General features: G+C 38.5%; 1 protein-coding gene across 1 annotated transcript in view; it reads left to right on the forward strand.

Moving 5' to 3' along the window:
• Positions 1–26,921, forward strand: part of MICU1 (mitochondrial calcium uptake 1) — a 277,929-nt gene that overhangs the window by 197,646 nt on the left and 53,362 nt on the right. Inside the window, exon 10 of the mRNA XM_042780922.1 lies at positions 10,961–11,098. Coding sequence (XP_042636856.1) covers positions 10,961–11,098 — 138 coding nt within the window. The remainder of the gene's footprint in view (positions 1–10,960; positions 11,099–26,921) is intronic.

A 26,921-nucleotide genomic window follows, 5' to 3' on the forward strand; every position in this document is an offset into this window, starting at 1 on the left:
AAAATCAGAGCAACAAATTCATATTTGCTAGTAATTACATATCTGGCAAGGGGCTTATCTCTAAGATTTATAGCGTAAGAGTGGATGACCAAACTATGGTACATGCACATAATGGAATTCTATGCAGCACTAAAGAATAATGTAGAGTCTGCAAAACACTGCATAATATGGATGAACTTAGAGGACATTATGCTGAGTGAAATAAATCAATCACAGAAAGACAAATATGGTATGAGTTAGTTGTTGTGGAGGGTCAAGGAAAGGTTCATATATGGAGGGAAACTTTTTTTGTTGGTTGCCAAGGGTGGGAGGGGAGGGAACAGAACACTGAAAAAAAAAAAAAAATACATTGACCCATGTCACTTTAGTTTTGTGTATTTCACTGTACATAAATTATATTTCAATAAAATGCATTTTAAAAAAAGAAAAGAGAAGGATGGCGAGACTTTGTCTCACGTGTATTGAACATGTTATCAGGAAGGACCAGTCCATGAAGAAGAATATCATGCTTGGAAATGTAGAGGGTCAACGTAAAAGAGGAAGACCCTCAATGGGATGGGTTGACACAGTGGCTGTCAGTGGGCTCATGCGTAGCAAGTATTGTGTGGATGGCTCAGGACTGGGCAGTGTTCATTCTGTTGTACATAGGGTTACTCGCTGTAAGTTGAAACTGACTCAACAGCACCTAACAACAACTGCTTGCTGAAAGACTTAAAGAAAAAATAGCTTGAATCTGACCCTAAATAGTGATTACATGTGGAAATATTAATTTCAGAGTTGATTAGAATATTAAATAGCAATTAACTTTGCCAGGATTTTAGGCTTATTCATAATGATTGAGGTATTTTCGTAGGGATAACCACACAATTTTTGTATAATTCAGCATGTTAAGTTAATGTGTGGTGAGCACTGGGAACAGGATCTGACACCTAATAAGAGCTCTATAAGTATTTGCTGTTGTGAATGATAGCATATGGATTATTCTGAAACCACAAAGGGAATTTTTCCAAGTGAGGGTGATAGTTCTTTTAGGACAGTTTTCTTTGGAACAGTTCCTTTCATGTGCTCGCCATCTCTCCATAGCTTGTGAAATAAGCAAAAAAAAGAAAGTTAACTGGACCAAATTTATGCCTAAGGCATTTGACTGCTAACCAGAAGGCTGGCGGTTCAAACCCACCAGCCACTCTTTGGAAGGAAGATTGGGCAATCTACTTCCGTAGAGATATCGCCTCAGAAACCCAAGGAGGGGTCACTATGAGTTTGACTCTAGGAATCCGACTGGAGGGCAGTGCGTGCATTCCCTCAATAAAAAGAATCTAATTGTTCTTGTCAGATGCAATTCCGACTCATAGCAACCTTGTGTACAGCAGAGCCAAACTCTGCCCGAACCTGCGCCACGCTCACAATCCTTAAGCCACTGCCATGCTTGAGATCATTGTTGCAGTTGCTGTGTCAGTCCATCTCATATTGAGAGTCTTCCTCTTTTTCACTGACCCTCTGTTTTATGAAGCATGATGGCCTTTCCTCCTGATAACATGACCAAAGTAAGATGCAGAATCTGATTAAATTATGCCTAACTAACCCCATTATAGTTAAAATTCTAAAATTTAGAGTCATTAAAAAGTTGACAGACAAGAAGGGGATCTATGTAGCAGATCCTTGATAGAGAGGGAGAACAATGTGGAACAAAACTCAAAATCATTTGGAGAAAAGAAAAGAAGGGGGTGGGGGACCAGGTTTGCTGGTCTGATAGAGCCTGGTGGAACCACTGAGACTATGGCCCCTAGCTGCCCTTCAGGTCTGGAATTGAACCCACACCTGTGGTTTCCAGCCAAGCAAAAGACAGGCATATGAGTTGAACATTTACCTGAGGCAGATACACTCCTTGGAGAGAACAATCATTGAGAAAGAAGGGCTGCCTATGCACAGGGAGACAGCTTAGGGGGCAGGAGTCCATGGAGGGATGGACACTGGGAAGAGGTAACTATGGGGAGGATGTGGGAGGGGAGCTGTTGCATTGTGGTAAACTGTGGTCAATGTCATGAGACAAAGTATATGTGAACTGCTGTATGGAAAGTGAATTTGCTCTGTAAATCTTCACCCAAATCACAATAATAATAATAATAATAATAGACTGCAAAAAAAAAAAGTTGACAGACAAGAGGTCTTTTTGAAACAAGCTTGGCTGATAATCTGCTCCTTTGTTCTGAGGATATAACCATCATCATTAAGAGATTGAGATTGAGGAATATGTTTTAATATTTTAAGTTATATTTCCTTTTTAAAAAACAAACTATAGATTAATATTTTATTAATCTCTTATCTTACAAGGAAAGAGTTCTTACATATAAAGTAGATATAAAAACAGTGAAGTCACAAAGAAAGAGATCCTGCATTAATGGTGTAAAACTTCTGTACATAAAATTAAAAGATTCTAGCAAATTAACAAAGGGCACCTGCCTTTAATCTTTTAAGTTTGTGAGACAAATATCAGTACCCCCATTTTAAAAATATGGGCAAAGAATATGAACAGACAATTCATAGAGGAAGGATTATAAATGGCCAAAATATATGTTAGAAAAAACAGTCTACATCACTAGTTAATCAAAGAAATGTTAAAATGAGTTACCGTTTTCTTTCTGTTATGATAGCAAAGATTTTTTTCTATTATACTTGATATTGTTAAGAGTACAGAGAAATGGGTAGTGTAATATATTTAAGAGCATTAAAGAGTTTATACCTATCATTTTTATACCCACATATTAGCCAAAAATAAAGTCTGACAATACTACTGTTGGTGAAGATGTGAAGCAAAAGGAGCTCACACAGAACCAGTAAATTTTGCTGTGACTGTTTTGGAAAATCATTGAAAATACTGAAAAGCCAGCAATTCCATTTACAGATATGTATAGATATGTACATATCATCCTAGGCTTGAAATTCTTTTTCATGTTTCACCAGGACGTTAACAGCATTGTTCGTAATAGCAAAAAGCTTAAAATAACTTAGATGGCCATTTATAGGAAAATTTATTTTCTCAAGCATAGAAATCTGTACCACAAGTCATAGATTAAACTGTATCCAAAAAAAATGTTTCAACTTAGCTGAAGCATGATTCTCATTAGCATTTATGTAATGATGTAATTTGATAGTTATGTAATGGTGTGATCTGATGTGATCAGCCAATCTGTGGTTAGAGGATTAGTGTGGGATGCAACACCTTCTATTTTACAAGAGATAAAAGAAGGCAGCAGAGCGAGAGGGACCAACTACCATAAAGAAAGAAGAGCCAGTGGCAGAGCACATCCATTGGACTCAGGGGCCCTGCACTGGGAACCTCCTAGACCCAGGGCAGGATTGGTAACAAGGACCTTCCCCCAGAGCCAACAGAGAGAGAGAGACTTTGGACTTCTAGTCTCCTAAACTGTGAGAAATAAATTTCTGTTTGTTAAAGCCATCCACTTGTGGTATTTCTAATACAGCAACACTAGATAACTAAGACACCAGAGAATGAAAATAAAAGAATCATGTTTTTGTTGTTGTTGTTGTTGTTGTCATGTGCCGTCAAGTCAGCCCCGACTCATAGTGACCCCTCCTTGGGTTTCCGAGGCAGTATCACTAAGGAAGTGGATTGTCCCATCTTCCTTCCTAGGAGTGGCTGGTGGGTTTGAACCACAGCCTTCTGGTTAGCAGTCAAGTGCCTTAGGCACTATGCTACCAGAGCCTCCTAAAGAATCATAGTTAAATGTATTAAGTTGGACAAATCTTAGAGATATAATGTTGATTGAAAAAAGCCAGTATGATACCGTTTTATAAAATTCAAAAAGAAACAAATAACACAGGGAAGAGGTAACTATGGGGAGAAAGTGGGAAGAGAGCTGTAACATTGTGGGGAATTGCAGTCAGTGTCATGAGACAAAATGTGTATGGACTGTTATGTGGGAAATGAATTTGCTCTGTAAACTTTCACCCAAATCACAATAAAAATTTAGAAGAAAACCAGAAATAATACATTGTTTAGAAATTCAAATATATGTTTTTAACCATTAAAATAAAGCAAGGCAATAGAAAATGAAATCCAGATGTTATCTCTTAAAACAGGCAGGGTGATGAGTCTCGGCCATTGTGCTAATACTTCCTCTCTCAGGTTGAGTGTAGGTAGGTTCATGGTGTTGTTTTATTATTATGCTTCATAACTTGTAGGATTTTCTATGTCTCAAATATTTCATAATAAAAGTTTTATAATGCTCATATATTTTTATTTAGTAACTCTTTTTCTAGGTGTATATCCTGAAATAATGATTTAAAAAAAAAAAAAAAAAAAAGTAAGTACAGATAAAGCTGATCACAGTGGTATGATTTTAGCCAAAAAAATGAAATAATCTAGTTGCCCAACACCATTTATTTATGTTTTTCTGCCTTGTTTAAGAGAAGATTTATGGAAGCCTTTAAAAATACATACAGTGAGACAAAGTAAATTAAAACTTGCTGAGAGAAAGGAGACAAAGGAAGGAGAAGGAGGAAAGTAAGAGAAAGCCAGATCTAAGATTAGTATAAAAAACAGTCATAAAGTCTCCTACTCATGTTAAAAGTGGGCCAGAAACTTGACTCTGAGCTTTCCAGTAACCAGTAACTTTCCAGTAACCAGTAACTTTCCAGTAACTGGTAACTTTCCAGTAACTGGCTTTAAGATAAGAACAAATCAACAGTTCTGACACTGGGACCAGAGGGAGATCTCTTCCCACATTAACTATGTGGACAAGTTACTTATCTTCTCTCTGCTTGACTATAAAGTAGAAAAATAATAGTGTCTGTTTCATAGCATTGTAAGAATTGCATGAAATAAGTCCTGGCAGGTAGTCACATTCAAATATCTTACCTATTAGCTGCATGTTGTGAGGAATGGCATTCTCAAGAGCATCCTAACAGAAATCAGTGTCATGGTAGTAGATAGTATTCATGGTAGTAGATAGTATCAACAGAGAATTATCAAGGTGTAGTTCTTGCCCCAGGTAGGAAATCCTTCCAACAATAGAACAGAAATGTTGTGAATTAATCTTCTTGTGTTCTGTGCTCATTCGATACACATTTATTGAGCACCTGCTTTATGTCCAGTTTTGTGTCTGATAATATATGGCCAGGATGCAGGGCTTATTAGGATGTTCTGTGTCAGTCAACTCCAAGCAGTTTAATCCTGAAATCATCCTAAATTGTTGAATAATATATAACATGTGGTTCATTTGCCTTTTCTACTCTTCAAATGTGAAAGTATTCTGTAAGCAAAAATTGGGCAAAAGCAGCTATGAAAAAAGCAAGAAATAGTAATTCTTCATTAATACTAAGAACAGAATAATCAATTGAGGCTTTTAGCTTTCTGGGAAGTGATCTCATGGTGATAAAAATATATTAATTGCTACCATTTATTGAATGCTAACTGTGTACCAAACTCGATACTAATTTCTTTACATGTTATCCTATTTAATCTCTACATAGTACTTTGAGGTTGCAAATATTATTTCCATTTTCAGTTGTAGAGGTTTGGAAGCCGAAAAAGGGTTAAACCATTTCCCTAAACCCACAGCAAGGAGCTCTGGTAGTGCAGTGGTTAACTGCTTGGCTGCTAACCAAAAGGTCATCAGTTCAAACCCACCATCTGCTCTGTGGAAGAAAGATGTGGCAGTCTGCATACATAAAGATTATAGCCTTGGAAACCCAACTTCTACCCTGCCATATAAGGTCAATATGAGTTTTAATTGAATCGCCTGTACATCATTTAAAGTCACAGCCAGCAAGTATGGATTAGAGCCATACAAGTATGGACCATGCCTTGCTGATTCTAAAGCTCATATTCTTAGTCACTTCAGTATATTACCCTATGGGAGCTCTGGTGGCTTAGTGCCTAAGGCATTTGACTGCTAACCAGAAGGCTGGCGATTCAAACCCACCAGCCACCCCTAAGAAGGAAGACTGGGCAATCTACTTCCATAGAGATATTGCCTGGGAAACCCAAGGAGGGGCTGCTATGAGTCGGGGCAGACTTGATGGCAGCGAGTTTTGTTTTGGTTTTTAAAATGAAACCAAAACTTACCAAACCTTGAAACAGTTTGTTCTGGATCTAAAATATTTCCCCCCCATACCCTCAGCCAAATATTCCTTCATTTTTATTATCCTGTATAATGTATCACTTCATGCATCACTCTCATTATCTTTCTGATTTAGACTGTCAAATTGGAAGGTTAACTTTTCCTGTCCAAACTGTATATTGATACTCATGTCATTTAGTCACTTGATTTGATTACCAGCCTGACTTCCTTAAAAACAATTTTTAAATGGAAGGAACCTTTAGATTTGAAGTTGAAGTCTGTCAGTTTAGGTTGGTTGTTTACAATCTCACAGTTCCAGACTCTAATAGGTTGTTTTGACCTCATAATCAGGGCACTAAACCATGCTACCTTCATCCCAAATTGTACACCCTCTTCCTCAGCATGAGCCAGAGAGCTGAAAGACAACCATATAACCGTATTAGTGTTGACAGTGAAGATGCATCTTATATTTAAAGATCAAGAAAACTCAGTCTCCTGGAAATTTGACCTGTAACTCTCTGGCGTCCCCTGCCAATTGCAGAAACATAGATCCCATATTTAAACTATGAAACGCGGATGCAGTGCTTACTGGGTGGGTTTGCAATAGAGAGCTCTGCCTGTAATCACCTGTCCTTTTGATGAGCACAACGGGTAGTTGTTCTGAGACTCCTGATGGTAGAAGCAGTGGCATGGCTAAGATCTCAAGAGCCAAACACTGTCACATTGAAAGACATAGGTGTGTTCAGCTCAGTGACTTGGGATCATTATGCGTTATTTGCATTGTGCGGTTCAGGGGCTCGAAAAAGCCTAGCAACAAATCTACCATTTTGAAATACTTGTATTAGGGGAGGATTTACTCTAGGGGGTAGATAAAGTCTCTGAAAGATAATCGAATGAAGGAAAATAAGATTGAGTTTTACAGTTAGTTGGAATGCATTAGCCTCAGAAGTCTTTAATAAATCAAGACCCATTCGTACATTTGTACAAATTTCTTTTTCCTTTTGCTAGTTTTCTTATCTTCTTTTTGGCATTTGTTTGTGATGCATGTTTTCTTCTCTTCCTGGCTTCCCATCTTCTTCAAATTATTTCATCTAGATATGTGTAGCCATCTGTCTTCGAAAAGGCTATTTCTTCTCTCAACAAGGGGCAGGGAGGCACAGTGTAGACAGAAAGCCAGGAGAAATCTCGCTGACGGTTTTTTGGCTTCTCTGCTCTGGCCCCTCTTTGCCTGCCTGCAGCCCCCTGGGGATCAACAGAAAGACAACAGCTTGTACCCAGTCAAGAAAGTGGCAATGGTTGCAGAGGGGGAGACACTAGGCTGTTCAGCTCCTAGACTCAGAAGAGCAATGCAAGTGGTGGATGGTGTACTGGGATGCACATTTTCTGTGCCATGGGATTGAATAGAATAAAATTCCTTGTCATTGAAGTGGAAGCTTTACCGACATTTGACTAAAATGCAAGCAAATTATTTGAATTGCTTCCAAATATACAATTAGAAGCATTTTATATTGTGATAATTTTGTAACAAACTGTCTTTTTCCCCAAAGACTCCCCCCGTGATCCCCATGTCTCAGTCACTGCATGTATGACTGGGGTACAACACCTCAGGAATGCATCCATAGAATGGTCTGACCTTAAGACACACACTTCACCCCTAGGGGCTACATGATATCTAGCTGTTGCCCTTGAAATTTTAGCCCTAAAGAAGGTCCTGGAAAGCTCTCCAGCCTTAACATATAGGCTTTCAGTTAACAAATTAGTAGCACATTAGTTCAAACCCATTTCCTTTAGCAATTTATTTGTAAGGAGAAACAACTCTCCCACACCATCTCTAGCCATGTTTAAGACTTCAGAAATAAAACAGTCTTGCCTCAAAAGAGCCTAAAACCCTAAAAGGAGAATTGCTACCCAAAATCAAATTACAGAGGACATACAGGCAGACCCCAGTTATCAACGCCCAATTTAGAGACAACTCCTGCTTGGCCTTTAATTTATGGTAAATTTGCCCTCAATTTGAACCAACCCCTACTTGCAAAAAATTTTTCTTGTACAGTCACCTTCACTTGCTGCATATGCAGCTTTTAAATCATTGAAAAGGCTTTGAGCTTTGTAGTAAACGTTGAAGCAGGCCATACTACACGGATGACCTGAATTTTATAGTTTTTTCACCCTTTATGGTTACAGTCAGTTTTCAACATAATAAAGAGCCCATTCCCAGAAACAAGTCTGAGTTTTTAAAGAACTTTAGGTGAAATGCTAATTTGAAGATTGGAATTGTTACTTGGGGATCCCACTGGAAATGATCTTTACTGTGAAGCATAACCAAAATGAGGCTTTATGCCCTAAAGAGAACAGAGAAATAAGGGCCTTTCATAAGACTTAAGCAAATTGCAGCTGCTGCCAAACAAAATGAGCAAGAAATATTTCAACCGTGGATCGATTTTGTGGGGTAAAACTGAAAACTCAAATAATTCAAACATAAGGGATTTCCACACAGCTGTGTTCTGTCCCAGATAAGAGTAAAATGAAGCTCTTTAAATTGTGAAACCTTAGGCTAGAGCGCAGGGACCACAGATTTGTTTCATTTCCCTTGAAGGAGCCCATAGATAAACTGTGCATCTCCAGCTTTTGCCCACATAACACATTTCACTGAAAATCTGACTTAAACACTGCAAAAAGTGTGCCCATTTGCAAAATTTTATCAGTTCTCTATTTTGTTTCAGGATGGTAAATTGAACTATAAATCAAACAAATTGAATCTTGAAAGTATTTGGTATTGTCAAAATTAATCAGCTTTGTAGAAGTGATGGTGTGACAAACATGAAATATTGGGTGGTTGAGTTGAAAAAAAGGCCTTCAGTTAATATTGATGATGTTGGTTTCTATGAAAATAGTTTGGTCCTCACTTAAATATGACTAAGTTTCATGGCCATCTTAAGTTTACCCAAAACAACATAGTACTAACCTGAAGTATATATATGCATTACTGCTTAAGAAGAACGAAAGAGAAGTCTTTGGACCCAGATAGAGCTGGATTTGAATGCCAGCTCTACAACATATAGACACATATTGCCTCAGTTTTCTTATCTGTAAAATGGAACTAATAATAATTGCTCCACAAAACCCCCCAAAAAAAACAAACTCATTGCCATAGAGTCAATTCCAACTCATAGCAACCCCCATTGGGATTTCAAAGGCCGTAAATCTTTATGGGAACAGATTACCTCATCTCTCTTCTGCAGAGCAACTGATGGGTTTGAATCCAATCTTTTGGTTAGCAGCCAAATGCCTTAACTACCACAGCACCAGAGCTCTTCATTTGCTCCATAAAGTAGTGATTAAATTTAAAAATACATGGGTTAAGTAAATGGCCCATAGTACCTGCTCGGTAAATGGCTGTTACTGTTAAAATATAGTTTTTGTGTCTTTCCCACGGATACAGTCTCACTAGTGAGGTAATAAATTAAGGTGTGTATGAGTCGGGTTTGACTCGACGGCACATAACAACAACAATCAATTTAACTAACTGAGGGATTGAGAATCAAATGAAAATTTAACTCTTGACTACACACTTCCTTATTTTATGTCTCATATGTTGATGAGATCCCTAAGGGCAAAAACTCCTCTCCTGTGTCTCACAATGACTAACACAGTGCTAAGCAACTGATGGACATTCAAGAAATGCTTATAGACATGGCCTTACTTAGCACCATCTTGGGAGCTCTGGTAGGGTAGTGCCTAAGACACTTGACTGCTAACCAGTAGGCTGGCAATTCAAACCCACCAGCCACTCCTCAGAAGGAAGATGGGGCAATCCACTTCCGTAGTGATACTGCCTGGGAAACCCAAGGAGGGGTCACTATGAGTCGGGTCCAACTTGAAGGCACATAACAACAGCACCATCTTATTATGCAGATGTATGCCCCTTAGGAGAAGGATTATGCCCTGCCATAGAGGAGTCGGAAAGTTTCCTGGTAACCGTTGTTTTCCAGTAAAACCACTGAGAAATTTTACCATCTTAAAATTGTTTTGCTTTCTAAATGGTTTCTAGGTACATCTTTAGCCATTTATTTCTTGTACATTTATAAATGTCATTAACACTGCAACTGGGACTGAGACAACTTTCTTGACTCTCTTCATTTTAAAATGAAAATACAAGTTTTCTGGTAATCACTTAGATTAGTGAGAGGTCCTTTATACTTAACCTTTCCATCTGCATATTTAAATATGTTTAATGGTTTCTCAGTAACTTTGTGGTGAGCAAGCATAATTAAAGCATTCTACACTGTATGCTTTTTTTTTTTTCCTCTCTCTCTCCCCCGCAAGCTTTATTGAAGTCCCTAGCTTTTGGTTATTGCTTTGGGGAAAACTTGAAATTCTTCCTTGAGATCCTTGCAGGTCTGGGTGAGTATATAACAGTATTAATAAGTACAGATTGAGGAACTGGTATGACTCTACATATGTGTAATTGATCACATTTATAATAATTAGCTTTTGAGTCATCTCTGAGAAATAGGGGCATTCACAATCCAGAGAGCATTTATTACTAAAAGGCATGAATTTGTATGGAGTTTTTAAATAGTTTTTCATTCCTACCAGGATGCTCATGATCGGTAAGGTAGATGAGATGTTGCAGCAGCTCAGTTTTATTCCTGAGGAAACTGAGGCCCAGAGTAGTATAGCGGCAAAGGTGGGACAAGGACCTGGATCTTCTCTTTCTCGTATGAATAATTGTTTTAGGTTTTGCTGAGAATTGTAATTCATACAGTCCCAGACATCAACTCTTTTCTGCCGTCCAACACAGTTAATCATTCTGCATTCCATAGCAAAATGTTTTCCATTTGATCCCAAGAACACTTTTCTGGTTTCCCTTCCAGTTTGAACGCCACGACCCTGTGGATGGGAGAATTACTGAGAGGCAGTTTGGTGGCATGCTGCTGGCCTACAGTGGGGTGCAGTCCAAAAAGCTGACCGCCATGCAAAAACAACTGAAGAAGCACTTCAAAGAAGGAAAGGTAGGCAGCTGTGCCTGGAGAAAGAAAAGGAACCATGGGAACATAAGGCTATCGTAAACAAAATGATGAGAGTATGTCACAACCCAAGAATTATGATTAATTCATCTCTGGTACCAGATCCAAAGGGAGGGAAAAAAAATGAGAATGGATGAGGAAGAGAGGAGAGTCCAGAATGATCCCCACATTTGCTCATTTGGGCTAAGGTGGCACCATGAACTGAGATTGAGAAATTGATTTTGGGGGGAAGATGAAGAATTCAGTTGTGGACATCTTGAGTTTATGATGCCTGTGGACTGTACAATTACAAATTATCAGCAGGCAGATAGAAATTCAAATCTACGTCAGGGACTGAGGTGATTTGCCAATCATCAGTGTACCTTTAGAGTTGAGACAATCAGATTGTCCAAGAAGGGTATTTATTATACAGAAGTGAACTCTAAGCCAAGGATAGAATCCAGTGACACTTAAGCAGCTTAGGAAGGAAATCTAAATAGTTAGAAAAACACCTAGAGAGAATAGTGAAATCAAAGCCAAGGAACCTGAGGGTTCAGAAACTGAACCGTCTACAGTGTCACATGCTCCAGAGAAGGCCTAATAAGATAAGACATCCATTGCTTTGGGTGAAACAGTAGTAATTGGTGACCTTTAACAGAGGTGTTTGACTAGAATGGTCTGATTGGAAAGGCATATTAGAATGAGAAGTAAAGAAGCAGAGATAGAAGAAGGCAGAGAAGGAAGAAGAAGGGAGAAGAGGTTCCAGACAGAGACAGCATATGCAGAAAATCTGAGGCAGGAAAGATGAGCCTGGCATGTATGAGGAGCTGGAAAAAGTCTAGTGTGGTTGGAGCATACTGAGTAAGGAGAAGAAAAAAGCCCAAGATGAGGTTGGAGAGGATGAACAGGGCTGGAACATGCAGGACCCTATAGACATGAAAGGCATTTAGATTTTATTCACAGCACAATGGGAATGCAAATGGTTGTGAGCAATGAAATGACATGGTTGTCTCTTTTTTTTTTTTTTCCTTTGTTGTCTGTACTTCCCATGTACCTCTGTCTTCCTCTTCCTCAGTGCCACCATGTTGATCACTCACTTTTGATATATTCCCCTTCCTTTCACCCAAATCAGTACTTGTTTCTACCTGTTTAGTAGAGATAGAGATTGTCTTTTTACATAGACAGCCGTGGGTGCTGTGTGGAAAATAGTTTGGAAAAGAATAAGCATAGAAGCAGGAAGACCATGCTAAGATTATTAGAGAATTCAGGAAGAAAGGGCATGGAGAGTTTTTTGAACAACATTGAGATTATAGACCATGGATTTGGGTGGCACTAATCAACTCTGCTCTCATATCCTCCAACACTAATTGCACCTGGTGCTAAAAAAAGGAAAAGACAGATGGTAGAACTGAGTCAGCATTGGAGGTTTGCCAGGGCCTGGGATGGACAAACTGAAGAAGAGGCCAGTTAACTTTAGTTCTTATCAGACAGCTTTTTACTCCTGGTCTTGAATGTTGAGAAACTGAAAGAACCTCTGAACTAGGCTGGGTTCTCAGAGAAAATGTCAGCTCTTGTTCCCAAGATCCTATCATAACAAGTGTTCTGTTGGCTGGGGATGGAGGGAAGAAGAGATTGGGGAATCATCATTAACAGAAAGTGATAGAGGAAAAGACTTTGCTCCCAGAAAGCATTTCTATGCTACCCAATGCACAGCTCATATCCATTGGAAATAGTAATTTCAGAAAATTGATTACAAATGTTTAGGTGAATCTTTTTTTAGTCCCTGTGTCGGAACCATAGTGTTTATATTAGGAGACACTCTTTTCTTTTGGTCAGACTTATTTCCAAAGTTCAGTCCAGACATTGATTTGACATTCAATTCACTATCTATCATGATACTCTAATTCATTATTTTATTAAGCATTTATATTTAAAAAGCCATGAATAAGGTGTTGGAGACATCTTTCTTGAAGGAACAGAGTATTTTCACTTTGGTAGGAGTTAATTTAGGACCTGAAGACCTTGCAAAAGAGTTCTGAAGTAAAAGGGCAAATTTTATCAGATGATGAAAATCTAGGCTGCTAAATCACTTCTGGCACAGAATTTTTACTTGAATAAGGAAATTGAGATTGATCGTCCTCTCACTTTGATTAGTTTTTTAACATAGCAATTAACTAACATGAGAGTTAATTTAAGAGTTTGCTCCTAAGGTTACCAGTCCATCTCTTTAGGACCATTTCCCATTAAAAGGAAATCACTATCTGCTTTCTAATTGCTTCTTTCATTCTATTTTGGATTTGTTAACATGGAAAAATTTAAGTTTTCCTTTAGCTCTGTGTAGGGGTGGGGGGTCTGTTTCAAGATACCAAACCAGACCTAAAAGATTGAAAGTCTGAGTAGTGGTATTAAATAAACATTTGCATTATACTTAATGACCCTACAATGTTTCACATCCATTTTTCTTGTTCTGTCTTTCTAGCCTTGTCAGATCTCATTTTGCCTTTGAAAATATAGAGAAGTTAATGACCCACCAAGAATCTGGACTAAAATCCAAAGCTTTCTGTTCCAGGTGTTGTCCTTTCTGTGGCAAAATGCTTCCTCCTAACCATATTCTTCTTCTAAAGCAGTGCTTCTCAACACTGGCCTTATATTAGGATCACTTGGGGGACTTTTTTAAAATACGGTTGCCAAAGCCCTCTTCAGTTAAATCAGAAGTTCAGTGGGTTGGACCCAGACATCAGTATTTTTTTAAAAACCATAGGTTCTCTCTGGCAATTCTGTTGTACAGCTAAGCTTGTGAGTTACTGCTTTGAAGTTGCCATGCTCCATCAGTGTGTAGCTAGCTGTTTTACCCCTGAGTAATAGCTTGTAGAATTAGGGAACCTGTCATACATGGCAAGGAGCTCTGGTGGTGCAGTAGTTAAGGCATTTGGCTGCTAAGCAAAAGATCAGCAGTTTAAACACACCAGCTGCTCCGTGGAAAAAAGATGAGGTGGTCTGCTTCCGTAAAGATTTCAGCTTTAGAAACCCTATGGAGCAGTTCTACTCTGTGCTATAGGGTCTCTATGAGTCAGACTCAACTTGAGGGCAATGGGTTTGGGTTTTTGTTTTGTTTCTGTCATGCGTGAAAAAATTATTCATGCTCTAGTTAATCCCCATTATTTAACAAAGACAGTTTCTGAGACTTCGTAGATTTAATTCACAGTGGTGGTTCTCTGTTACGAGTGTTGAAGCTGGTAAACTTTAATAATTTCTAGATTTAAGGATGTTTTACTGAATAGCTTTAAAACCTAAAAGAGTTAGTGACAAGGAGTAATAAGCTATGAATTATTAAGAGACATCATTTCATGGGTTGTTTTTCCCCTAGTGAATTTCAATACCCCAACCTTTCCCCTACTTGTCCCTCAAGGTCCTACACGTGCCAAAGAAGAGAATATGTTCAGAGCTTAGAAGGAATTCATTACCACTGATTCCATAGTAATGAGCCTTGCCAGCTAACTAAGGACTCTACTCCCCTTGCTGAGTACCCCCTATGTACTAGGCATTTACTTAAATTCTCCCTAATTATCACAACATTCCTGCTGTTAGATAGAATCCCTACTTTTCAAATGAAAAATACTTCTGACCCTTAGTTATTGGAGACCTCTTAAGAGATGGCCCCCAAAGCTAACACTGCCTTGTTCCAGAGTTCATAATCTTCCCAATGAGCCTATTTATTGCCACTCCTTATTCTCTATGATTTGAATAAGCACAAGGGTTTGGGAGAAACTAGAAAATTACTGTTGCTGGGCTTCAGCCTGGGGCTCTTCAGGAGATAGCATGGAAGGTCAATTGTGAAAGCAGATCATGAAGCAGGTTGACTACCAGGCTAAGAAGTTTGGGTTTTATCCGATTGGCAGTGGAAAATTACTGACATTTTATGAGTAAAAGGACTGAAGATATATTAAAAAAAAAAAAAAGTCATGTTTCAGGAAGATTAGAAGATGTATAGAATTCTAAGCAATAAAAGTGGTATAATTTCCCCCACTGCAAGGCACAGTTGAAGAGAAGTCTGGGATCTGCAATGGGAAGATGCTTTATTAGAGCAGGACAAGACAGTAATATCTCCGAAGACACTGCTTTTAAGAGTCTCAAAGTCGAATGAGTTGCCTTGCATTGTATTTACTTGTTTAATATCTTTCTTTCTCTACTAGGAATGTAAGCTCTATGACAGCAGAGACTTTGTTTGTTTTCCCACTACTGTATCCTATCCTCAGTATTTAGAAGAGTGCTTGTTATATAATAGATGCTCAACAAATATTATGAAGTTGTAATTATTTGTGTACATATTTTTCTCTTACTAGACTGTTACAAACTACATATTTCTTGAGGTTAGGAAATGTTTTTGTTCATCTTTTATCTTTCTCACAGAATCTAGCTTAAATGTCTTGCACGTAGCAATGTCTGGCCATTGAACTGAATTGTAACTTGTAAAATTTCATCCTTAAATCTAAATTACCCATGAACTATAACCACATATAAGAGATTGGAGGACAGGAGTAGAGGAGAGATTACTCTGAACTGTATATTGTTTTGTATTGTTTAGAGCAACATCATGGAGTCTGCTTAAGTAAAAGCAAAAGAGGTTTACTGAGGAGATAGAGATGTTGCAGACCGAGCGAAAAAAAGAAATTTCACTGCTGGAGAGTCAGTCCCAACTCATAATGACCCCTCCTTGGGTTTCTAAGGCGGTATCTCTACAGAAGTAGATTGCTTAGTCTTCCTTCTGAGGAGTGGCTGATGGATTTGAACCGCCAGCCTTCTGGTTAGCAGTCAGATGCCTTAGGCACTAAGCCACCAGAGCTCCTTGAAAACTGAGAAGACACCCACATTCACAGAGTGAAGACAGCCACTCCACTGGATCAAGAGGAAACATACATTTTACAGAGTTAGAGCAAGATCCAAAAAGTTACAAAATCATAATTGGCTAAAAGACAATCGGAGACGAAGGTGGGATATCTAAAAGTGGAGATTTAGCAAGGATAGGTGGATAACACATAAGTGTGAATGCGTGATTGGTTAAGGGTATATACCCCTCAATTTATTATGGGATTGATGGCCACAGGGCAGTGGCGGGACAGGTTTTTTTCTGGTAACCTGTTTTGCTTCTTCAATCATGTCTGTTTCTGGGGATCCATTGTAAAGATTTCTTGATAATGCTGTGCATCAAGATCCTTTGGATATAAGCTACCACGGTTTTGTTGTTTTTTTTTTTTTTTTAATTGTGATCTGGGTGAAAGTTTACAGAGCATTCACTTTCCATACAGCAGCTCAAGTACACTTTGTCTCCTGACATTAACTACAATTTACCACAATGCAACAGCTCCCCTCCCACTTCCTCCCCATTGTTACCTCTTCCCTGTTTCCTTCCCTCCATGCACTCCTGCCCCCTGAGCTGACTCCCTATGCATACACAGCCCTTCTATTCTCCCATGATTGTTGTCTCCAAGGAGTGTACCTACCTAAATAAATGTTCAGCTCATATGCCTGTCTTTTGTTTGGCTAGAAGCCACAGATGTGGGTTCAATTTCAGACCTGAAGGGCAGCTAGGAGGCATAGTCAGTGGTTCCATCAGGCTTTATCAGACTAGCAAACCTGGTCCCTGTTTTTTCCCCAAATGATTTTGAGCTTTGTTCCACATTGTTCTCCCACTCTATTCAGGATCTCCTACATAGATCCGCCTCCAAATGGTTGACAGTGATAGCTGGGCAGCATCTAGTTCTTCTGGTCTCATATAGGCTGAGGATTGCATGGTGTATCAGTCGCTTGGACTAATTGTTTCCATGCATCTTTGGTTTTCTTCATCATTCTTTGCTCTGGATAAGGAGAGAGACCCATTGTTGCATCCACATGGCCGCTTGCAAGCTTTTAAGATCCCAGTCTCTACTTACCAAAATAGGATGTGGAACAATGTTTTGTGTAGTACGTTATGCCAATTGAGCTTGATGTCCCCTGCGACTATGGTCCTGAACCTACAGGGACAACTACTCGGTCATCTGGGTAGCCAAGAAGTGACTACAACTTTGTCCCTTGTCAGCTCTACTGTATACCTGGGAATTCTTTTTTTTTTTTTTTTAATTGTGATTTAGGTGAAAGTTTACAGAAGCTACCATGTCTTATATCTGTTTGGCCATAGTGGGAAGATCCTCTGGGAATAGATTGTGATATCCTGCATCAGCCAAATCTCAGAGCAAAAGAATGTCTCCTTTTGGCCATATGGTCAGCATCAGTTAGGTTAGCATTAAGGTTGGAGGAACTGCTGGCAGAGAAAGCAGCTTTAACATTCAACATGGACTCTCGACTCATGTCAAGACTTTAAAAGGGAATTAAAGCTCGACTTTCAGACTGCTCCATTTACACACACCAAGTGCCTCTGATTTTAAGCTCTCATACAGTACCATGCCCACGTATTGCCTGGTATAAAAATATTAATTAAAATTAAAACAAAAAAAAACAACTAAGCAAAAGATTGGACAGATGACGGATGTTAAGTTTGGTGAGACACATGGAATATAATGAAGAAAGAAAGAGAGAATTTTATCTTTTCAGTGAGCCATAGAGAGGACTTAAGCAGTTGGACTGATTCCTGGCAGATAAATTTGCTGTGACTGATTAAAAGATAGAGCAAGGAAGTAATCTGTTTTGGTCTGTGTTTGTACCAAGGCTTCAAACCAGCGTGTTCCAATTTGTCCCCCTACTGAGAATTTGCATTTCCACCCCAGTTATGCTGAATCATAATCTATATTTTGACAAGATCCTTGGGTGATTCTTATAGATCCCCAGACTCTTATGTATCTTGTTGTTGTTGTTGTTATGTGCCGTCAAGTCAGACCCAACTCATAGCGACCCCTTCTTGGGTTTTCGAGGCAGTATCACTATGGAAGTAGATTGCTCCATCTTCCTTCCGAGGAGTGGCTGGTGGGTTTGAACCACCAGCTTTCTGGTCTTATGTATCTTGTGTCTGTATAAGAATCACCTCGGGATTTTGTTAAAATGTAGGTTCTGATTGAGTATATCTGGGGTGGAAAGTCAGTGTATCTGGGGTAGAAATAAACCTGTTTGAACCCCTGGTTTGCCCTCATCTGTGGCCTGTCAGCACTAGATGTCTGGCTTTACAGGTGACTCCAAACCAAAAAAAACCAACCCACTGCCATGGAAACAATTCTGACTCATAGCAACTTGATAGGACCCAATAGAACTGCCCCTTTGGGTTTCTAAGGCTATAAATCTTTATGGAAGCAGACTGCATCATCGGTCTCCTACAGAGTGGCTGGTGGGTTCAAATGACCAACCTTTTGGTTAGCAGCCCAAGCTTTAACCACTGTGCCACTAGAGCTCCTACAGGTGACTCCAAAGAAAGCCAAATTTTTCTTATCCCTCTTCTCATCTACTCTAGCAGCTTTTCATTTTTTAAAAACAGATCCTTGAGGAATAATTCATATACCATGAAATTCACCTGTTTTAAGTATATAATTCAGTGATTTTTAGTAAATGTACAGAGTTGTGTAACGATCTCTGCAATTCCATTTTAGAACATTTCCATCACCCAAAAAAGATCACTCATGCTAGACTGCTAACCAGAAAGCTGGCGGTTCAAACCCACCAGCCACCCCATCGGAAGGAAGGTTAGGCAATCTACTTCCATAGTGATACTGCCTCAGAAACCCAAGGAGGGGTCAACTCGATGGCACATAACAACAACAACAACAAATGCTAGTTTGCAGTCATTCACTATCTCCTTCCTTTCCATCCCCCATCCCCAGAAAACTATAAACCTGCTTTCTATCTCTAGATTTACCTTTTCTGAACTTTTCATATAGTTAGAATCATATAATATATAGTCTTTTTCATCTTGCTTCTTAGTATAATGTTGTGTGGTTCTTCCATGTTGTTGCGTATATTAGTAGTTTAATACTTTTTATGGCTGAATAGTAAATAAGATTGTATTATATGGATATACTACATCTTTTTAATCTATCTGCCAAATCATGGACATTTTGATTGTTTCCCCTGGCTATTATGAATAACACTATGAATATTTGTATGTAAGTCTTTATGTGAACCCATGTTCTCATTGCTCATAGGTAGATTCCTAGGAGTGGAATGACTGGGTTGTATGATTAATTTATGTATAAATTTTTAAGAAACTACTAAACTGTTTTCCAAAGTGTCTGTACCATTGTAAATTTCCATAGCCATCTATGAGTTCCCGTTTTTTCACATCTTCAACGGCACTTACTGTTGTCTGTCTTTTTTATTATAGTCATTCTAATAGGTATAGTGGAATCTCATTGTGGTTTCAATTTGCATTTCCCTGATGGCTAATTTTTGTGTACTAACATCATTTTGGGTACTAACTAGACATTCATAAATCTTCTTTAGTGAATTGTCTAGTCAAAAAAGTTTTTTTAATTTCTTCTCATTAAGCTATAAGAGTTCTTTATGTAATTCTGAATTTAAGTCCTTTATCAGATACATGATTTGCAAATATTTTCTCCTAGTCTGTGAGTCATCATTTCATTTTCTCAGTGGTGTTTTGAAGCCCAGAAGTTTTTATTTTAATGAAATCCAATTTATCATTTTTTCCCCTATGGATTGTGCTTTTGGTGTCATATCTAAGAACTCTTTGACTCACCCAAGGTTATGAAAATTTTTGCTTGTTTTCTTCTAAAGTTTTTCTTCACTTTTAATTCTGAAAGATGATTTTATTTGATTATTTTATAATTTCTCAATGCTTAATTTATTTTTTAAGCAACCTAAACAAGTGTTCTATTGTCCCCAAATGATTATTAATCTTATCTTCTGTTTTTAGTTCTCTGGAACCCAATTTCGTAGTCCATCTTTCCAAAAGTAAATAGATATCCAGTTTGTTGAACAGTTGGTCACAGAATAAGATAACTCCTTTTTCCATGTCCCCAAACTGTGTCAAGAAAATCTCTTTGATGTCAAGCCTAAGAGGATATTTCCTTTTGGCTATAGCCTCTGGCTTGAACAACTCAATTTGCAATAAGCATGTATTCTTCCTTTACGTTGTGCCGTCCATGAACCTTACATGATAGTCTTACTCTAGCTGTATTCTAATAGCCCTCGGGAGTTTTTACTAAGATAGCTTACTAAGAAATCTTTTTTTTATGGAGGCCTATGAGTCAGGTCTAACTCGACGGTACATAACAACAACAACAACAACAACATCTCAATTGTAGCGGAAAGTAGTGGTTCAGTGGTAGAATTCTCACCTTCTATGCAGGAGACCTGGGTTTGATTCCCAGTCATTATACCTCAAGCGCAGCTACTCCTTGTCTGTCAGAGGTTTACATGTTGTTATAATGCTGAACGGGTTTCAGCAGAGCTTCCAGACTAAGACAGGCTATGAAGAAAAGCCTGGCAATCTACTTCCTGGCATAGTGCGAAGTAGTTAGTAAGTTAGTAAGTGCTCAATAAATTTTTTTTTTTATTTTATCTATGTAATAAGGGCAAAATATTTCATATTTAGATTTAATAATGACAGATAATGATTTTCTAAATCATTGAATGAATAACCACTAAATTTAAAGTATTCTCTCTGTCTTCAAACAGTTCTCAGCATGAGCTCCCTGCTTTTGAGCTATTGGTATTCAGTGTTTCACAATAAATTAACTAACAAACATTTAAGATTATATCAGAGTGAAATGTTTTCTCTACCATCCCCTTCCTGTTTTAGGAATTCTGTGTTCATCTTTCAACCTCAAAAACCCGTTCAATAATTCATCCCCTTAATACCCCATGGAAATGTGCACCGTAGTACAAAAAGTAAAAAAAGATGTCTTTTTTTGTTTAATTGTAAAGATATAGATGAAATACCATAGCATGTATTTTGATGAAGGAAAGATAAAAATGCTATCAGTGGATCCATTCTCAAGCATTGATACTATAGAACCTGTACTTCTGGTCCAATAGGAATCTTCTCTGTAAGGTTGATCCTAGCTTAATGCTCACACTGGATAGCATTAATGACATTCATGTAAGGAATGAGCCCTACCCTGTACATACTCAAGTAAGGAGAATGACATCAAGCTAGAGAAAATTTATTTTATATAGGCCTTCCAGTTCACTGCCAGAAATTATGGAGCTTGGTATACCTTAGGTATTCCATAAATGTCTGCGTGAATACTTGCATACAGATACACCAATATTCATAATTACTGAAAAACTGGAAATAACCCAAATAACCATCAGCAGTGGAATGGATTGTTGTAGAGGAAAAGAACTACTCAGACCTTAAATGAAAATTCAGAGGTTTTATTCCGCTTTAAGGAGACATTCAAATGGGAAACTACCAGCTCACATAAGTCAAAAGATGATGATTTCAGAAAGTGAGTCCCGAGCAGGGATGGATATAGGACAAGAACAAAGAGATTACAATAAAATCATTGATTGGTTAGTTTTGATTGGGGTCACAAAACCAAAAAAAAGAAAACCAAACCCACTGCCATCAAGTCAATTCCAACTCATAGCTACCGCTATTGGGTTTCTGAGGTGGTAAATCTTTACAGAAGTAGATTGTCCCATCTTCCTTCCACAGAGTGGTTGGTGAGTTTGAACCACCAACTTCTGGTTGGTGCCTTAGGCACTGGACCACAAAAGGGAGGGTTAAAGATATGGGGAAAGCATTTTATTGGGCACAAATGCTTAGGCAACTGCAAAGATTTATAATTACAGTCACTGTATGCTTACAATGTATACTTGTTAGAACAGATTATAAAAATATCTGAAATACTCTTCGGGGCCAGAGCTGATAATAAGAATTAATGCTAAAGCTCTTTCTTTAGAAACTGTTTCCCTAAGGGAAATTTTCTTGGTTGTCTGGGAAACTTTAGATAAGGCTGGCTCCAAAATCCTTTCTCTTTATTATATCTTAGTCATAAAGAAATATTTCTTAGGCAACTTTTTATAAAAAAGACAACTGTGTCAAGATTCCCTTCCTTAGAGTTGTAGTTCTTTCACATTTGACCACCAAGAGAAAGCACTTTAATTACCATGTGCCTGTGAAGCATCAACTGGGCAAACATGGAGTCTCAGCCAGGCATGTAGAGAGACCAGTTTAATTCAGCAAAACTGAGTTTAATTTAAGCATTTAGTTCTGATCAAAAAGGTTTCATGAATTTCTCCTTTACAGGATAAATGAATTGTGGTATATTTACACAACAGAATATTTCATAGCAGTGAAAATAACTAGATATACATACAAAAACAGGAGTCCTGGTGGCCTTGTGCCTAAGGCATTAGACTGCTAACCAGACGGCTGGCAGCTCAAACCCACCAGCCACTCCTCGGATGGAAGGTTGGGCAATCTACTTCCGTAGTGATACTGCCTTGGAAACCCAAGGAGGGGTCACTAGGAGTCGGATCTGACTCGATGGCAGTGTGTTTGGTTTTTTGTATACATAAAGACATGGAAAAATCTTAGAGAGAACCCATATAACAGAATGCAAACTGTATGATTCCATTTATAAAGTTCAAAAACAGAAAAAAGAATTATACTGTTTCTGTTAAAGGATGCATAAATAAGTAGTAATACTATAAAGAAAAGCAAGGAAATAAATTCCCTAAAAGTCAAGATGAGGATTACCCCAAGGGCAAACAGAGCCTTCTGATTAGAAAGGGGCATGTTGGAAAAGAGGGTATTTCTGGGATGCTAATAATGGTTCAAAACAAAGAAGAATCAGCAGTTGCAAAATATGGCCTTGGTGATAGAATGATTGCCAGGCATCACATGATAGAATTTTTCAAGACCAAGGACTTACTCATTGCAGACATCTTTTTTCAGCAACATGTTGTTGTTGTTGTTATATGCCATCAAGTCAGACCCAACTCATAGCGACCCCTCCTTGGGTTTCTGAAGCAGTATCACTACGGAAGTAGATTGCCCCATCTTCTTTCCAAGGAATGGCTGGTGTTTCAGCAACATAGACGCTAATTATACACATGGATGTTGGCAGATGGAATACACAGGAATCATGTTAACTACATGTGGAAAGAATCAGTGAGAACAAGGCCAGGGGCTGACTGTGGAACAGATCACCAATTGCTCATATGCAATTCAAGTAAAAGCTAGAAAAAATTGAAACAAATGCACAACAGTCAAAATATGACCTTGAGTATATCCCACCTGAATTTAGAGACCATCCCAAGAATAGATTTGATGCATTGAACACCAATAATCAGACAGATTGTGGGATGACATCAAGGACATCATACATGAAGAAAGTAAAAGGTCATTGAAAAGACAGGAAAGAAAGAAAAGATAATTCATGTCAGAACAGATTCTGAAAATTGCTCTTGAATATGTTGTTGTTATGTGTCGTCGAGTCGCACCTGACTCATAGTGACCCCTCCTTAGGTTTCCGAGGCAGTATCACTATGGAAGTAGATTGCCCAACCTTCCTTCGGAGGAGTGGCTGGTGGGTTTGAACTGCCAGCCTTCTGGTTAGCAGTCAAGTGCTTTAGGCACTATGCTACCACAGTTCCTAAAACAAATGGAAGAAATGATGAAGTAAAAGAGCTAAGCAGAAAGACATGAAAGTTTGAGAAGACAAAGTAAAGTGTTATAATGAAATGTTGAAAGACCTGGAGTTAGAAGACCAAAAGGGAAGAATATGCTCAGCATTTCCCAAGCTGAAAGAACTGAAGAAAAAATTCAAGCCTCAAGTTGCAATGCTGAAGAATTTTATGGGCAAAATACTGAACAATGCAGGAAGCATCAAAAGAAGCTGGAAGGAATACACAGAACCACTGTACCAAGAAGAATTGGTCCGTGTTCAGCCATTTCAAGAAGTGGCACATAATCAAGAACCAATGGTATTGAAGGAAGAAATCCAAGTTGCACTGAAGGCATTGGCAAAAAACAAGGCTCCAGGAGTTGATGGAATACCCATTGAGATGTTTCAACAAACGTGAACAAATTGTGGGATGACATCAAGGACATTATACATGAAGAAAGTAAACGGTCATTGAAAAACTCTCTGGAAGCACTCACTTGGCTATACCAAGAAATTTGGAAGATAGCTACTTGGCCAACCAGCTGGGAGAGATCCATATTTGTGCCCATTCCAAAGAACAGTGATCCAATAGAATGTGGAAATTATTGAACAATATTATTACTATAACATGCAAGTAAATTTTTTTTAAAAATTTAAAATTTTTAAAAAAATAATTCAAAACCAGTTACAGCAGAGTAGCAACTGGGATCTTAAAAGCTTGGAAGCAGCCATCTAGATGCAATGATGGGTCTCTCCTTGTCCAAAGCAAAGAAGAATGAAGAAAGCCAAAGCCACATGGAAACAATTAGTCCAAGCAACTGGTACACCATTCGAACCTCTGGTAGATACACTCCTTGGATAGATCAATCATGGGAGAATAGAAGGGCTATATATGCACAGGGATACAGCTAGCGGGGCAGAAGTGCATGGGAGGGAAGAGATAACTATCGGGAGGAAGTGGGAAGAAAGCTGTTGCATTGTGGAAAATTGCAGTTAATGTCATGAGACTAAGTGTATGTGAACTGCTGTATGGAAAATGAATTTGCTCTGTAAACTTTCACCCAAATCACAATAAAAAATTTGAAAAAAAAAAAAAGAAGAAGAAGCTGCTCAGAGTTCCCCAGAAATGCCATCTTTCTGTACAGCCAAGTTAAATTAAAAAAAAAAAAAAAAAACAGTTGCAGGAGTACATTGACAGGGAACTGCCAGAAATTCAAGCCAGCTTCAGAAGAGTATGTGGAATGAGGGATATCATTGCTGATGTCAAATGGATCTTGGCTGAAAGCAGAGAATACCAGAAAAATGTTTGCCTGTGTTATATTGACCCTACAAAGGCATTTGACTGTGTGGATCATAACCAATTATGGATAACATTGTAAAGAATGGGAATTCCAGAACACTTAATTATGCTCTTGAGGATCCCGTAAAGAGACCAAGAGGTAGTCTTTTGAACAGAACAAGGGGATACTGCATGGCTTAAAATCAGGAAAGGTATGCATCAGGATTGTATCCTTTCACCATACCTATTCAGTCTGTATGCTGAGCAAATAATCCAAGAAGCTGGCCTATATGAAGAAGAATTTAGCATCAGGATTTGAGGACGACACATTAACAATCTGTGATATGCAAATGCACAGCCTTGCTTGGTGAAAGTGAGGCGGACTTGAAGCACTTACTAATGAAGATCAAAAACTACAGCCATCAGTATGGATTATACCTCACCATGAAGAAAGCCAAGATCTTCACAACTGAACCAGTTAGCAACATCATGATAAATGGAGAAAAATTGAAGTTGTCAAGGATTTCATTGTACTTGATTTCTACGATCAACACCCATGGAAGCAGCAGTCAAGAAATCGATGTTTTTGGGAGGGCGGGGAGCAAATCTGCCTCAAAAGACCTCTTTAAAGTGTTATAGGGCAAAGTCACTTTGGAGACTCAGGTACACCTGACCCAAGCCATAGTATTTTCAATCATCTCATACGCATGTGAAAGCTGGACAGTGAATAGGGAAGACAAAGAAAAATTGATGCATTTGAATTATGGTCTGGGCAAAGTATACTGAATATACCATGGACTGACGGAAGAACAAACAAATTTGTCCTGGAGGAAGTACAGCTGGAATGCTCCTTAGAAGCAAGGATAGCCAGACTTCGTCTCACGTACTTTAGCCATGTTGTCAGAAGGGGACTAGTCCCTGGAGAAGGATATCATGCTTGATAAAGCAGAAGGTCAGTGAAAAAGAGGAAGACCCTCAACGCAATGGATTGACACAGTGGCTGCAAGAATGGCCTCAAGCATAGCAACAATTGTGAGTATGACACAGGACTGTGCAGTGTTTCATTCTCTTGTGCCACCTAACAACAATAGTGGTCTGTTTCTTGACCTGAGTGGAAGTTCTGAGGGTTTTTGTCTTACAGCCATTTGTTAAGTTGTACATTTATGCTTTGTGTTCCGTACATTTATGCTTTGTGTTCCTTTCTACCTGGTCATTATATTCCACAATAAAAAGTTATTTAAATTCTGTGATTCTAAGGAAAAAAATTATAGAAGATCATGTGGCATAATCATACATATAATAGTTTAGCACACTCTTTGGTTGCAAAAATGAGAATGATATCATTGACCCAGTGTGGAAAGCACCAGAAAGAACTTTAAAACACATGAGGCTTTAGATTGTCTGTTTTAAGTTTTCATTATAACTGAGTTCATGGTGTGGGCTCCTGGGCTCTGTAATTTGTGGGAGTGGGAATAGGAAAAGGGGCAGCATTCAGTAGAAGCTAGTCAACATTTGCATGCCATTAAGAATGCAATATGCCATTAAAAGCATTAACCTCAGTGTCTGCACAGGACACTCCCCAACATTCATCATTTCTTAAAAACCTTATCATGTCCATTACAGCATGATGTGTGAGAAGGGAAAAGTAGGCACATGGAGCAAATTGCTCTCCATTATGAAGGAACTTCTTGTAGCCTCTATTTGTACAACTACTATCTCTTAAGCCATCATAGAAAATAGAACTTTTAAAAAGAAAATAGAACTTTTAAAAAGGAAATAGAATTAGAGATCAGCCCGTCTCTGACCAGCTTTGAAAAGAATTTCCTCATTCACAGAGTTTCATCAGATTAACATTAAATGACACATTGCTCCATTGTTGTTGTTATGTGCCATTGAGTCGGACCCGACTCATAGCGACCCCTCCTTGGGTTTCCGAGGCAGTATCACTACGGAAGTAGATTGCCCCATCTTCCTTCCGAGGAGTGGCTGGTGG

Source organism: Orycteropus afer, unplaced genomic scaffold (assembly GCF_000298275.1).
Source record: "Orycteropus afer afer isolate SDZICR_OR568_19922 unplaced genomic scaffold, OryAfe1.0 scaffold00070, whole genome shotgun sequence".
NCBI classification, from domain to species: Eukaryota; Metazoa; Chordata; class Mammalia; order Tubulidentata; family Orycteropodidae; genus Orycteropus; species Orycteropus afer.